This window comes from Glycine max, chromosome 19, assembly GCF_000004515.6.
Source record: "Glycine max cultivar Williams 82 chromosome 19, Glycine_max_v4.0, whole genome shotgun sequence".
In the NCBI taxonomy this organism is placed as follows: Eukaryota; Viridiplantae; Streptophyta; class Magnoliopsida; order Fabales; family Fabaceae; genus Glycine; species Glycine max.
In genome coordinates this window covers 43038842-43054755 of record NC_038255.2, presented here as the reverse complement: position 1 = coordinate 43054755, position 15914 = coordinate 43038842, and the positions used below count along the sequence as shown (strand labels likewise).

At 30.9% G+C, this 15914-nt stretch overlaps 1 protein-coding gene across 2 annotated transcripts; it reads right to left on the bottom strand.

Annotated features, from left to right (window-relative positions):
* Positions 1-364: 364 nt before the first annotated feature.
* On the bottom strand, positions 365-2531 carry LOC100527164 (uncharacterized). Of its 2 annotated transcripts, XM_006603619.4 has the most exons (3): positions 2196-2531; positions 1520-1889; positions 365-1239 (listed from the first exon to the last, which is right to left on the bottom strand). In XM_006603619.4, exons 2-3 carry the CDS (start codon positions 1777-1779, stop codon positions 888-890), a joined length of 612 nt encoding a protein of 203 aa, XP_006603682.1. In that variant the 5' UTR covers positions 1780-1889; positions 2196-2531; the 3' UTR covers positions 365-887.
* Positions 2532-15914: the final 13383 nt, after the last annotated feature.

Genomic DNA, 15914 nt, shown 5'->3' with positions numbered 1-15914 from the left:
TGTTATGATTAAGCTTTAGAGGCACTATCATTGTTTTTCACACAAAATACATTTGGGGCAGACAGTAAAGCACATAAGTGACAACTGTGAGGAAAAAAAGGAAACTGAGAAAGAGTACTACTCATTTCTAGATGAGAAAATAATGATGATAATCAATATCCGAAGTTGTTATCTAACATCACCGTGTATGGAAGTGACTTGTTACCTGTAGTTTCTTAGTTCAAAAACAATCTTTTATTTAGGAATGAATTTGGTATTAATTATGGTAAAATTTAACATCCTTCAAAAACAGAAAATTAAAATTATATATATATATATATATATCCCAAAAGCCAGTACGATAAAATTAAGGTAAGGCACATAATTAAACCGCAACAAGTCTAAGCTTGACATAACGAAAAGGAAAAGTACATATATATAGAACACTATGAATGATAATACCATACTTTAGGTTTCCTCATCACAAGGATCATGACTTCCATGTATATCCATTCACTCTCTCACAGTCTCACTTCCACTTTTCAGTACTTCCCACGCACTATCAGTCTACTACCAGTACCGCACTGTCTGCTTTTAAAGCAGAGATATTGCATGATATCCCAGAATTTAATTTTAAACTTTTGCTTCTCCCTGACCAAACAGGATCCAAAGACAAACAGTCTATATGGACCAGAGATATAGCAGCTTTCACCAACAAAAGGAAAAAATTAACAAAGAAAAAAACCCTAAATATTATGATACTAAATTAGATCATAACTCTAAAAGCATATTGGGATTAAAAGAAGAGATCCCACTTGGAGACGAAGGTTTTTCGAGTTTTGACGGGAAAAGATAGATTGAGAGAGAGGGGGGGTAGAAATTGGCATGGAGTGTGAGAATTAATTCCTCTAATGAGTTGCACTTGCACCTGGAGGAGGAAGAGGGTGATGGGGTATTGGCATGGGTTGTTGCTGAGGTGGTGGACGCTTCCTTTTCTTCTTCTCATAGCTAATTCCTCTGGCTTTGGACTGCAGATCACGAACCTCACGAAGGTAGAGTCTCACAGCTCGTGCTCCAAAAGGGTTTGCCTCAGGCTTCCCTCCATTCTCCTCAAAAGCTGCACGCAAACGCCCTATGAGTGCGTCAAGGCTCCCCCAAGCTTGCCTAAGAGGACATGGACATGGCGCCGGAGGGTTCGGGTGCCCGTAAAAGGGGCAGATCGGTGTGTGCACTTTGGTCTTCCCAAATTGATCCAGGTACCTACTCACACATAACCAAAAAAATTCATACCTACATAACAAAGAACGCATGTATGTATGTTGAAAAGAAAACAATCTTGCTCGAGTCAGACAGACACAGATAACAAAACTCTCCTTCTAAGTATCAAAAAGAAAACTTTGTCGTCCACAGATACTATATCTTATAACTGGTTCAAGCAGGATTGACTCTCGTAGAAGATACATGTGTCTTTTACCAAAAACATAAGAAAGAGAGAGAGAAGAGGTGCATGATGTGCAAGACTAATTCAGAGGGTGTGTACCTTAGAAATTCAAGGACGTGTGCACCGCTGCACCTGGAGAGGGAGAGAGGGGGACGGTGGTTCTTGAGGTATTGACCGAAGGTGTTCCAGTCACGGCGCTTCTGGTTCTCGTAGCGGCTGCTGCTGGTGATGGAGGTGGAAGCAGGAGAGGAAGAGGCAGCACTAGCTGCGGTTAAGTTGGTGGTGGTGCTATTGGTGATGAGATTGCAGGTGTTGTCAGAGTTACATGTGTCTATAAAGTCTTGAATATTTGAATCCATGACCCTTGTGCTTGCCTTTGCTATGCAGATCCAAGGCTTAATTGTTTTGATTCTCTCTTTCTGTGGTGTGTGTCTTGGAATAGTTTATCTGGGTTGCTGTTCTAGGGTTCCTAAGACAGTGACCAGAGCTAGTGAGAGGAGTGTGTGAGAGAGATGAAGGTTAATTGAGATAAAGAATTACTATACTTATAGTTTGGATAACAGTTCAGCAAATGTCCTTTTGTTTGAATAATTTCTTTTTTAATGTTTTTTCCTTTTAGAAGTTACTGTAAATGAAAACAAATTAAAAATAAGAAAGAAGAAGGGAAGGAAACAAAGTCTGATTAATTGTTGATTGGTCTCACAGACTTGATGGTTTTTTATTTTATTTTATTTTATGTTATGGGAGAGAGAAATATTGTAACACACACATGTACCTGTAAATGGTGAAGCAAAAGAAGATTTATTGATGTTGAGAATGTGATGAGATTGATGGGAGAGTGAGTGGCCCCTTCGTGGTTTGCTCTATTCAGCAAAGTTGTAAGTATTTGTTGAGCAATACTATAAAGCTCACAAGCCAGGGTAGCTGTGTGTGGCAGCGTTGGTGTTTTTTTATTTTATATTTTATATAGTAGCTTTGATTTCTGAGATTGATAAGGGATTGGGTTTTTTCCTTAAAAGGGTGGAGCAAGCTCAAATTTTCATCGTCGCTTGTTAATGGTCGTATTAATATTCTTCCTTGTGTTTGTGCAGTGCTGTATGTTAGGTAGGAGAGAGAGAGAGAGAGAGAGGAAGGAGGAGGGGACTAGGGCTTTGGAGGAAATAGGAAAGAAAGGTTGGACAGTAGGTTTCGATGGAGACAGGAAAAAGTTTGAAGGGGTAAAAATGAGGGAATAACATGATTCTGTTTCTTGACCCTGTAGCCTTGAATGACAGTTCCTTTTGAATTGACCCAAATGCCCCTACCAGTTTACCCTTTTTAACCTTTTCTTTCTCTTAAGAAAGATCAAACTTTAATTTCTGACACTACCTTTGTCCACTTCTCACCCTCATATTATGAAGATAAAATTAAAAAACAGAAAAAAATTCAAAAGAATTCTTGTATATAAAAAAAGTTTTAAATTTAGACTCCAGCTATTTTTACTAGGGAATCATCAAGCAAATCCTATTTGGTTGACACAAAAATCACGTTTTAGGCAACAAAAATGCATTCCAACAATAGTAAAGTGCTTGGCTCAATTATTTTGATTTACAGTTAATTTTGTGCTACATGTACGTATAATTTTTTTACTAAATTATACAAAATTATATTTTATTTTTACAATTACTTTTCTTAAAATTTTAATCTAATTATATAAGTTCTTTAAAATTATAATTATAGTTCAAATATTTTTATTTAAAATATTTGAATAATAATTAAGATTAAATATTTTAATTAATAATATATTTAATTTATGTTCATGTGTAAAAGTTATTATATATATATATATATATATATATATATATATATATATATATATATATATATATATATTGCATAGTAATATTTGTAATGTGAAGTCATATATACTTTTGGGTAAGCTGGTGTTCAACCCGTGAATCCATCCAACTTAATTACATTTTTGCTGGTTGGATTGGATATTGGTTTGAGTTGAATTTTTTTTAATACATCTAATTAAAATTTGCATTTGGGTAATCCAACACAACTACATAAAAAAAATATGTGGTAAAATTAATAATAATTATCTAAGGATGCTTTTGATTCGCGCTAAAAAAATATGGGACTGAATAGTATAAAAATATTTGTCCAACATTTAATTTAAAAAATGACTTAGGAACAATACATAATAAAGAATTATGGATTAAAAAAAATACTTAACTCACTAAATTTGTACAACTTTTTGTAGAGTGTCTAACAAAAGTAAAAATACAATATTATCTCTATTATCCAACTTTTCATTATCTCACACTTTTTTTTTCTTTTTCCATATGCGACTTTTTCTCTAAACCCCTCTCTCTAAATATTAACAACCTCATAGTCCTCCTTTCTGTGTCAGAACTCTCCCAATTCATCTCCCTCCTTGTCTCCATCACACCCCTCGCCATCGATCTCTTGGACTACTCCCCTTTCTCCATTCTCATCGTCCCCAACGCCTACCTTGCCTCCGACGACTACTTCTCCCACCATCACCACTCCCTGGCCGTCCTCGCTGACTTCCTTCTCTACCATGTCCTCCTCTAGTTCCTCTCCTTGTCCGACTTTTGTGCCCTCCCCCCCCCCCCCCCCCTCTCAGGCAAGCACATCACCACACTCCTTCAAACCATTGGTCGTGCCACTAACAACTTCGACTCTGTGAACCTCACCCAGGATTTTCAAACGGCATCATCTCAATCCGCTCCCCGCACTGTACTCCCCCTCTAACGCCGTCATCCTCTCCTTCAATATTTAATAATCAAGAAAGCTTGAATTTACATATTACCAAAAATCATCTTAATAAGATTTTATATTTTTAATAACATTGTATGATTGTGAAATATTTTTAGTTATAACATATGATTAACTTATTTTGAATTGTTTTTTAATTTATAATATGATACTTATAAGATATAGTTAAAAATATATCAACATAATTAATAAATTGTAATTTTTTTATAACAATAAGTTTAAAATAATGCTTTAAAATACATCACAATATTAATAAATTATAAATGTTAGTAAAGCATGATAATAAATTATGTTAAATAATAAAATAATTTAAAAAGTTTCAAAATCTTATTTTTTTTATCTTTTACTAGTGCAAATCAAACATTGCACTATACAAATTATATTATAGAAAAATTTATATTATTTTGTCTCGTACATAAATTCATCAAATAAGATACAATACAAAATTACTTGTAATGTGCATCGACCACCAAACAATGTATAATACAAAAAAGTTATCCTATAACTTAACTATTTGTCAAGTACTGTTTTGTTTGTGTTGTCTTTTTAGTAAATTAAACACACCCTAATTCTTTATGTGTCATATGCACAAAATTGTGATTAATAAAAAAATATAAAAAAAATATTCCTCACTCACATTCACCTCCAAGTTGCAATAAGTGTTCAAGATGGACTCAATCTAATAAGTGTAACGTATGTTTTTCATACATGTAAAATATCAATTTTCAGTTTACAACTTTTTTTTTAAAAAAAATTTACTATCTTATATTTCCAAAATTTTGTTTTTAATACATATTGTTAGTCTCAATCGATTAAATGATGACATAATAAATTAATAGTGTTACATCATCATTTAATAAACTTAAACTAACAGTAAATACCAAAAGTAAAAGTTTAAAATTGTTAGATAGTAAAATATAAAAAAGGTAATAAACTATAAAAGAAGTATATTAGTGTTATGAAAATCATATTTAAATCATCTAATTAATATAGGTTATTAAAGAGTTTTAATAATTTTATTGAATACTAGCTATATGAATTATAAAATCTGAAAGGAATAAATACAAACTATTGCTGACTTATAAAATCAAGAAGTAATGAAACAATATTACTGACTGATTTTGAAGTATTTTTAAAAAATAAAAAATAAAAAGATGACAATAATTTTTTTAATTATCAATGACTCAATTCAACTCAATCCAATTCAATTAAAATATTTAGGTTGGATAAAATTATAAAAAAATAAAAGATAAATCTAACCCAATTAAATTGAATTGGATTCGGTTGAAAATTAAACTAAATTTAACCCAATCCAAAAGTAGGTTCATAAAAGGTTAAAAAAGAATTGAATTTGACATCCATCATCCATGACAGAATGTTTAACATAGCGCAGGTTCATATTCTTTCCCAAAAGTAGGGTAAGATGTCAAATTCAAAATTTTGAACAACTTAAAAGAGTCTGAGCACATATATGGTACTCCGTCTATTTGTTCAAGTTTTGGAAATATTTTCCTTATTCTTTGTAACATTTACTCAATTTCGATTACCAACATTTCCTTTTGTTAGGCGATAAAAATTAAATAAGCGTTAATATATTATTAATGCACCGTACCTAATACATTTTTGTGTTGCTTGATTAACTGTGATAAGAATCCTTTATTCAGTTTTATTTTCTACACGTAGGCAATCATCAATATATGGTCTGGTATATGCTTTCTATGCTGGGCTCGGACTCGGTTCTAAGATACATAGTTCTCCCCTCTACTTTCAGTTAAAGATCATTACATGCAGTATATATGCTGGTTTATTACATGGCAAGAAGCATATATAACCGTGCTAAATTGATGTTTTGCCATTGGTGTCTTGTGGTTCCTCTAATTACTGCCTAACAAATTCATTTTCAATCAGGTAGAAGTTGATTTGTGTAGTCTACATGATTTTATTTAATACAAGTCTTGGTCTTGGTTTCATGTTAAATAGTGAGGAGAATTGTTTTTTCTTTTCTTTTTATTTTCTCTTTTCTACTAGTATGTTCAGCTGGTAGAATGTTTAAAATTTTTTGTTAACCATGAATATATAGATTGTTTATGTGATGTTTAAGGATTAAAGTACGCTTTTTTGTTCCTGTAAACAAGGCTTTTAAAAAATAAGTATTAATATAACTTTATCAGCTTGTGAGTTGTGACGACATGTCTCTTAGTATATCTCGGTAGGGAAAATATATATAGTTTATTATGCGAGAGAAATAAAATTTTGTTTTTTCATTTTGCAAGGTCACCATCTTCTATTAGTACGTGTATGTCTCACAATAAGATTACCTCTACGTTTTCTTTTCTTTTCTTTTTTTCTAGAAAAATTGGTATCCTTAATATTATTTAGCAGAAAACGGAAGTAAATTTTGTTTTGGCTAAATAAAACAGAAGTGGTTTTAAGTTATGTGCAAGCTTTTAATTGTTGAACTATTATTTTTTATTCTTATGCAATTTACTTATAAAAACTATTTATAAATTTACATTTATTTGTCGAATTTGAGCATTTTATTTGAAAGTAGCATATTTTTATAATATTATATATTTTTTAAAAGAAATTACATGCATTATTACAGGTAAAAAAATTTACAATTTATAAGAGATATACGCGAGACAAGTAAACTATTATTTAAATATGGACGAAACACATAACCATATACATTCATTCATATTTGGTACATAACCTTCAATCGAAACCAAACACCTCATTGATCTAGTGAATTAGAACTAATCAGCCTTGGACGAAGACCTCCTCAGCCTTAGACAAAGACTCACTTCTTGCCCAAAGCTGAGTACCCTAAATTATGACAATTTAAGGAATTCATTAAGGATCAAGAGAAGAAGATTACTAAAGGTAATATAATCACCATCAATACCTCATTAGTAGGTAATCGCGGAATAACATCCTCGCTAATCTCAAAGGTAAGGCCCAGGGGTCTAAGACCTGTAAACATATACAAGAAATGAGATTCTCGAGATAACACATAAGTATGTATCCCACCATAAAAAAAAAAAAAAAAAGAGTTCACCAAAGAAGAACGAGAAGTCTACAACATACCAAAGAAAAAATTACTCTACTACCATTGTGCAGGTACACTTCCACTCTTTAAAACGAACTATCAAGTAATGCTAATTTAGAAAGAACATACTCAGTTCAAAGAGATTGTAGTTATTATAGATATTAACCTTTTTTTTTCTTTGCTAAAGTTGTTATATAGATATTATCCACATGAATTTAACAGAATTATATTTATAATATAAAAAATTTCTTATATCATACTTAAGATTCTATCTAACTCATTATCTATATAAAATTTTTAGACAGATCGATAACGTATTAAAATTAATTTTTTTATAGGAACATTTTTTGTGGCAAATTATTGAACGAAAACTCACCATAGTTAATATGAAAGTTCAATAGCTACATTTAAAGTTATCTGTAACTTTATTTCTCTATTAGGATTAGCGACAAGAAAAACAATCATATTAGGCCATCAAATTATAATGTATGATTTAATATACATTTTAAATTGCAATTTTGATCCGTATATAAACTACAATTAATTGAAAATCAACCGAATAAAACTCTTCTAAGGTTTTAACCGTCCAAAATAGTGACCTTAAATTTTCTAAAGTTTATTGACTAGTACATTGTTAGTATAAAAAATTTACACGGTTAAACAATAAAAAATAATTATTAGTATATATTTCGATTAAAGTTGATAAAATTTAAGGATGTGTTTGGTTGTTAAGAGAGAAAATAAGAGAATAGATTGAAGAAAATAGGTGAGAAGAGAAATATAATAGAAATATAGAGTGAAAATTAAAATAATTTGGTTGAGGTGAAATAGAGTAAAATAAGGGATAAATATTTAAATTAAAGTGAATTGGAAAGAAAAATAAATAAAATGACAGAAATTAATAATTATGAAAACCATGTTTTTTTTTATAAGAAAACCCTTCCTCAATCCTATCTTTCCTTCTCTTCTCTCCTCATCTCCTTTCTCTCCTTGATACCAAACCACTCCTAAAAGTACTTTTACTTTCAAAGCAACAATTTTTTTTCCCGTTTTAATCACTGGAACACGCAATTTTGCATTGAAATTTACAAACATACTTTTGTAACTCTATATCAAACATAATATTAATATTTTTTAAGTAATTATCATAAAAATCAATAAATTTAAATGATAAAATAAATTATTTTACATTAATTATCAATAAATAAGATATTTTCTTGGAGTCGAAAAGTAAGAAAAAAAAATTCTACATATTTCACATTCTTATACATTCGAGGGAACAATTATAATTAGAAAATGTTAATAATATATTTTTTAACGTACTTTTTTAAAAAGATACACTAAAGTAAATATATTAAAAATTATAAACTTTCATAAGTCTAATGAGTATTACTCACTTTTATAGTTTTGAATAAATTTTAACTTATAATAATATTTTTAAAAGGAATATGTTAGAAAATATGATATTAGTCCTTCTCAGGTTCTCATTATAATATTGTGCCAACCAACACCCAACATGCATTCCCGACATTTTGATTTCTTATTAACAAAACAAAACAGCCCAACTAACAAGTCACTAGTTGATTGGATTATCCTTGCTAGGACTACTGTTTACTGTTATAGATTGTCATCTTCATCAACATGGTCACCGTTAGCTGTATCACCATTCACCACCACCTGTTATTATTTTCACAGTCAATATTCTTCTAAATTGCTAGCTGTTTATTATTTTCAGTCAATATTCTTCTAAATTTGCTGTTGATACCATAAAGTTTAAAACATATTTGACACGTTAATCCACTATTATTGTGAGTCTCCTATTGAGTAAAATAAGCTTAATATAGTATACTTAAATCATGGAACTCTCCTACTTAATAGACTATTCACTGAATGCAACATATTGTTGCAGTTAGATTTCGGTGAAATTAATTAACGAAAAAAAAGAAGGGAAGCACGTAAATATATGCAGCGTTTACTCACCTGTAATTGCAAATTAACGCAAGCATAATTTGAATGAAAACACATTTGGCAGAGTAAAGGGGCCATGCAATATTCATAAAGTTTCATACCCTCTTTCTCATCTTCCATGTCTTTCTCCACTTCTTTAAGATTTGTACACCATTTTCTCTCTTTTCTTTGCATGTATTACCGTTCATCTTAGTTTAATGACCAAATGGTTTTGTTTTGCCAGGACAGGCATCCTAGTGGGGGCAATTAAATATTCCATATTGAGAGGGAATTTTTTTGCCTTCGATTTTTTTTAAATTCTTGCTGGGCTGTCTATGACAAAATCCGGTACTAGGATCTTAGACTGTTTTCTTGCCTTCCACACAATTTTATTAGGGTTATTATATAAATTTCTTCCATTCAATATTGTATTGGTTCCTCTTCCTTCTCTGGCTCCCATCTCAACAGTACTCAGAATTTTTTTTCCCTCATATATACGCATATTGTTATCCTTCAAATACAAAACGTTATTATGCCCTTATGAAAACGAAAACAAGTAAGAAACATTATTTCAAAATTATGTGAGGGGACACCACATGTTTCATGATCATAGATTATCTCAATCACACCCGCCAAATAAGCTTTAGTGGGGTGGACCATTCTAGTTAGTTGATATAAGAATTGGTATCTTATTTTTAAAATTATATATATTTTTATTTAATGTCAAAGTAAATGTAACTTTCAAGCGTACTTGACAATTCATGAAGTGCCTTTCACATCATAAAAATTGATAATCAATTCCATAGAACACTTCATACAGCGTGTTGTTACTCGCACTTTCAAATTTAGTCCACATGGGGCGAGAATCTATGGTCAAATTACTAATATTTAGAGTGGTACCAATCGTCATTGCTCAGCCACAAAAACCCTACACGAATGCATTTTAATACAAACATTGGAGATAACCCCCGCATGAATAATTTTCCCGGAGTGTAAGGGATGAAGTTCTTGTGGTCAATATCCTAGGCTGGATTGAAAATGGTTCTTTCATCAAGCAGCTTTCTGAGTTGTAAAAATGTATCAATTAATATATTTTACCAAAACATAATTATATCGCAATATAGTAAGAAACTAAACAGTAACATCTATTATATGTTTGCCAATTTCACTCTTCTTTGTATGCTAGCTTGAGGTTATCAAGATTATTGTTTGTTAAAGCATAGCTTCAAGCCCATAAAAGCCTACAGATAGGGAATCACATTCATCCACTGTTTGGAATCTCTTTTCATTGTGTTTCCATCTTTATAAGTTGAAAAATAGGAATTAATTATGGTAGAATACAAATTATCTAATCTATGTGGTGACGACGATTTTCCTACTTATAGATACTATTTAATTAGTTATATTATCAGATAATCTGAAATCTTCATCACACTTTTTTATATGAAGAATTGGACATATAAAATGTGAAGTTCCCAAAAAACTATATAATGGCTCAATGAACAGATAATTCGATAGGTTCAACAACAACTATAGATAATATTATCTAAATTTAAAATTGAATTAGCTCAAATCCTAAAGCCTAAAGCTAATTATACATATATATACACGCGCGCGCGCACTATTTTAGTCCTATTAGTAGAATCTCCTACAATATACATTCCTCTCTATCCTATATCCCATTGGAAATTTAGGCACAGTACTGTTTCTCAGCTTTTTTGCAGCAGCGGAGGATTGAAGAAGTGCTCACGTGGGGAAAGGACGTTAAATGTTTTTTTATATTTGGAAGGACGTTAAATGTAGCTTTTTCCTTAATTATAAAGCGCGGACACATACAAGGGATATGTATGGATACAACATAACACTAATGCTATGACAACATAAGACAGATAGACATGACTGACATACAATACAACATACTTTATATAATATTTATTAACTCCATTACACAAATTTTAATGTTTTATAAGTCAACTTTATTAATTACTAGTACAAATATAATGAAATTAAATATTATTATTTATTTAGTTATTTTTATATCACATTTATATTGTTATAGAAATTAAAAAATAAACAAATATATAAGTATATATGTAAAAGTATTTGATATAATGCATACCCAATAACAATAATATGGAAACCATTTCGATTATATTTTATAATTTATAATTTTATTGCTGTATTATTTTCTTTTTTTATATATATAGTATTGGTGTATTGTTTTCAAATTCCGAATATGTGTCGGTGCATGGTACACAGCAGGTGAAGGAAGAAAGCTCGTAAATGATGTGCGAATGAAGGTTATTAATATAGTTTTTTCATAGTGGGGTTAGACTGTGGTAGGTAACCATTGATAATTCATAATTGAAGTAATCAGGCCGTTTGTTCTGTCATTATTGGGAGGGGAAGCAGGATTGCATAAATGCATGTTGTGAGTTGAGAAAACAGTGAACAGAATGAAGACCATGTTTTCACTTCACTTGGCAGTACCCATGATGGAACTTGAAGTACAACTCCGACTTAAGGACATGCATTTTTGTCATTCGCTCGTCTAAGAATTTTAATGCATCCCTGTTCAATGTCATTCCTTCATCTTCTTGAAGAAATTACATTAAATTTAGTAATATATTCAACATAGAGTCAACTTTTTTTTTTTATTAAAAATATATATTAGAAAAAGACATGACCATGTAACGCCAAAGAGAGATCCCCCATCTCGTCTAAGATATACAATGAAATTTGCTTATGCATCTATGAACCAACAAGAAAAATCTAAAATAGAACTCAAATCACAGCTAATGTGAGCGAAAGACTTGATTGGATGTATCAACAGGAGTCGGCACATAGAGTTACCTAAGATTAGGAGAAAATCACAATTAATTATCAACAAATATGTTTTTACAATTAAAGTATGACAATTTATATTGTCTTTTAATTTTAAAAAAATATTTTTCTAAGATATATATTTATATAAAAATAAAAATAGGTGAAAAATAAAAATAACTATATATTATATAAAATTCCATACCAATTGTTTGTGGTCCATATATAATGAACTGTCAATGATTTAACTGAAGTAAAAGAGGATTGTAATGCTTAATAATTTGATTTGATTTGGAGATAGGGAAAGGCTTTCATGAGAGAAGCTAATGGGCTTGAGTGGACCCAATCTTAGTTATTATGTGATGGTACTAAGGATGCAGGGACTTAACTACAAATAGGACTTAGCCCTGCTGTTCTGTACCCACAAAAACAATAATACAGATCATAGACAGCTGGTTGATTCATGTTCCATAAGCAATCAACAGAGATCTTAAGGAAGAAACAAGCAGTCTAACTGCTGTCTAATTAATGAATTCTTCAACTTGTTGCTGCGGCTCCTTGACCTCTTCAATTTGCAACCTCACTGCAAAAAGATAAAGGAATCTTCAAAACCTAGCATCATGAATATTATTTAAAATGATTTTCATTAATATTTTTGTATGAAAATTAAAAATAGGTTTAAATATATTTTTGGTCCCTAATATACATTTATTTTTTGCATTTGGTCCCTAATAAATTTTTGTTTCGAGATGGATCCTTAATATTTGAAAACTTTTGTTCGAGGTCCTTACTGTTAATCAAAATCCGTTATCTGCTTTCATGGCTCTTAACCGAACAAGTAGGCATGCAATATGTGGTGTCATGTGTCATATTTATCTGAGTGAGATTACATGTAGGATTTTTTTAAAAAAATCATTTAACGCTAAATGACGTCGTTTAACGAATTTGGGGAGGGATAGAGTGAGTGGATTCAAGTTTGGTGGGGGAAGAGGAAGAGGTGGATTTGAGAGGGTCTGACGGTCATGTTTCTGAGGTCTTCGTCAATGGTGACGGAGATGAGGGAATCAAGGTCTTCGTTGAGGAGCTGGTACTTGAGCGTAAAGGGTCTTCCGTTTAGGAAAGTTTTCGAGAGGCACGTGGATAGGGACTTATCATGGGGGCAGGGGACGATGTGCCCATTGTAGCTACACATGAGCCGGAGCTTGGTGGACATCAACGTGAAGGGCTCGTCCTAGGAATCGGTGTTGTGAGAGTGCGACAAGGGTTCCACAAAGTCGGGGAAGCTAAGGTGCGGCGGTGGAGCAGTCGAGGGGGTTGGAACCCAAACTTTTCGCCTCCAAAGCGAGCTCGTTATGGTCGCATGCCATCGTGGGGTGTGATTACCTCGACTTCTTTAGCGAGCCCCAAAACGATCATCGAGACGACACATTCGTCATCTTTGCCTGCGGCTTCTTCTCCAAACTTGTCACGCACCATAACTACAACCTAATTTTTCAGATCTGAGTTTTTTCCTCCCAAGTTTGGATTTGTTGACCGGTTTGCGATACCTCCAATGCAGGTTCAATTTTGGGTTGGTGGTTCATGCAATAGTTGACGAATAGTGGAGATTCGTTGAGCACATCGACCTCCAACGACGAAGGTGATGTGGATGATGACGGTTTCATCAAGGAGGAAGAAGAAAGCGCAATTTCTGAACCTAGTTGGGAGAGAGAAATAGAGAAACAAATGATTACGATTCCATTGCCCATAGAGAAAAAAATATTTTTTTAACCTCAATCATATTACGAAAATGATGTCATTTTTACTTTTTAAAAAAATTTCTACGTGTAATCCCACTCAGCAACAAGTACACATAGCACCACACGTCACATGTCAATGTGTCTACTTAATGACCACATAAGTAGATAACAAATTCTGACTAACGATAGGAATTTTTGAAAAAAAATTTCAAATACTAAGGACATATCTCAAAGCAAAAATTTATTAGGGACCAAAAATATATTTAAATCTTAAAAATATTGAATATTTTAAATTTCAAAATATTTTCTTTGCCGATATTATTCTCTTATTTTATTAATAGTTTTTATTTTACTTATTGAAGTTATTAATCTATTATTTGGTAAGAGAGAAATAAAAAGGAAGGGAAAATACACATTTTTGATAAAAAAATCATTGGTTGGTTTTAGAGGCTGAGCCTAGGGGGGAGAAAGAAATAGTCGAATGCTTTTTTTTTTTCCTCTTCCAAAATTAGTGAATTTTTCTATGCATAAAATTAAAGAGATTATATTTAAAGGAGAAAAAAAAGACTTAAAATATGTGTTTTGTGCTGAATAATGAATCTGCCTTCAACTTGCTTTAAAAAAACTGTCTTAAACTTTTCTACCCTCCTATCCTACGGACCTAAAGTAAAAAAAAAAAAAAACTCTTGCTTTAAACCTCCAAAATAAATAAAACTCCGGAACATTTTATTTATTATTAATGTTTTATTTTCACAATAAATAAATTTTAATTAGTTAATAGATAATACTTAAAGTAATTATTTTCATTTAAAATAAGCCACTCATTTTTTTTATCGTTTTCTATCTTAATTAGCGACTATATTTTATTTATATATTTGTCAATATTACTAATCTTAATTGAAATATACGTTTTTTTATTAAGGACTTTAAATAATAAACTTCAAAAACTTGTTACACTTTTTATTGGTATTGTAAAATTCCCAAATTTTAATTAAATTAATAACAAAGTGAACTTCCTTTAATTTTTCATTACTTATCAACCTTTTATTTGTCTTTTTCAACACTAGAATAAAGTTATCTTACTATTAAAAATAATAAAAATCTTACAAAAGATCAATAATCTCTCAAGAAATATTAAATGAATTAAATTTATTATTAAATGAAAATATTATTAAATGAAAACTAATTATGATAGTTTAATAAATAATTTTATGTTTCAAAAAGACTAAAAGAATACGTTTTAAACATTATTAATATTTTTAGGAAATAATTTCTAAAATGGTTCATTTTAATGTTGGTAATCTTGTTATGACTCTATTTGGTCCGTATGAATAAAAGAGAGACAGATACCAACACTTACACACACCTGGTTGGTTAACTATTTAACTAATTGAATTAGACTCTTTTATTCCTTGCTACCACTCTCTTCCTCTGTTACTTGTTACTTCTTCCTCAATTCCTTTCCTAATTATTTCTTGTATTGACGACTTTTGTGACAATGGAGTCTCGACCCACAAATCCACATTCGACTACTAACATGCTAAGGCACATTTTTTTCTCCGAGTCAGGGCACCTTCAATTTCGCCAAAGGCAAACCATCTCCACCAATACCAGTGTTCCTTCCATCACCACTTTCTCACTTCCAATTTGCTCTTGATTTCATAAGACAAAAAGGGACTACATAAAAAAATAATGTAAAAAGCCTTATAAGGACGACATACATAAAACATTACAATAATAATTAACTTTTACTTTCGTCCTCCTCTCCAAGCAAACTGATAAATATTTTCTTTTAATCAAACGAAATAAGGAAACTCTTAAGTGATATTTACTTTAAAATGTTTTTTTAATTACTTTTTAAAATTTGCATAAAATTCTCATATTAAATAAGACCTAATTATTTCTTATGTTTTTTTAAGCCAAATAATCAGTAAAACCTAGATAAAGTTAGAAAGAAAAAAAAATTAGCAGCTTAATGTTAACAAATTGAAACCTTAAAACTTTAAATGTGATAAATGTTTTGGAACAAGAAGTATCAAAAGATTTTCAAGAAAGAAAGTAGGCGAGAGGAAAAGATGAAAATGATATGTATAAAGATAATGGATTCCACTTTTCTTTGCTAACCAAAAACTTGTCTAAGTGGAAGTTTATT

What these genes read in the sequence shown, in the direction of transcription:
- LOC100527164 (XM_006603619.4), bottom strand. Translation starts at nt 1,779, where the DNA reads ATGGATTCAAATATTCAAGACTTTATAGACACATGTAACTCTGACAAC. An exon ending in CACGTCCTTGAATTTCTAAG is followed by an intron (nt 1,240 to 1,519) that starts GTACACACCCTC and finishes ATGTGTGAGTAG; the next exon opens with GTACCTGGATCAATTTGGGA.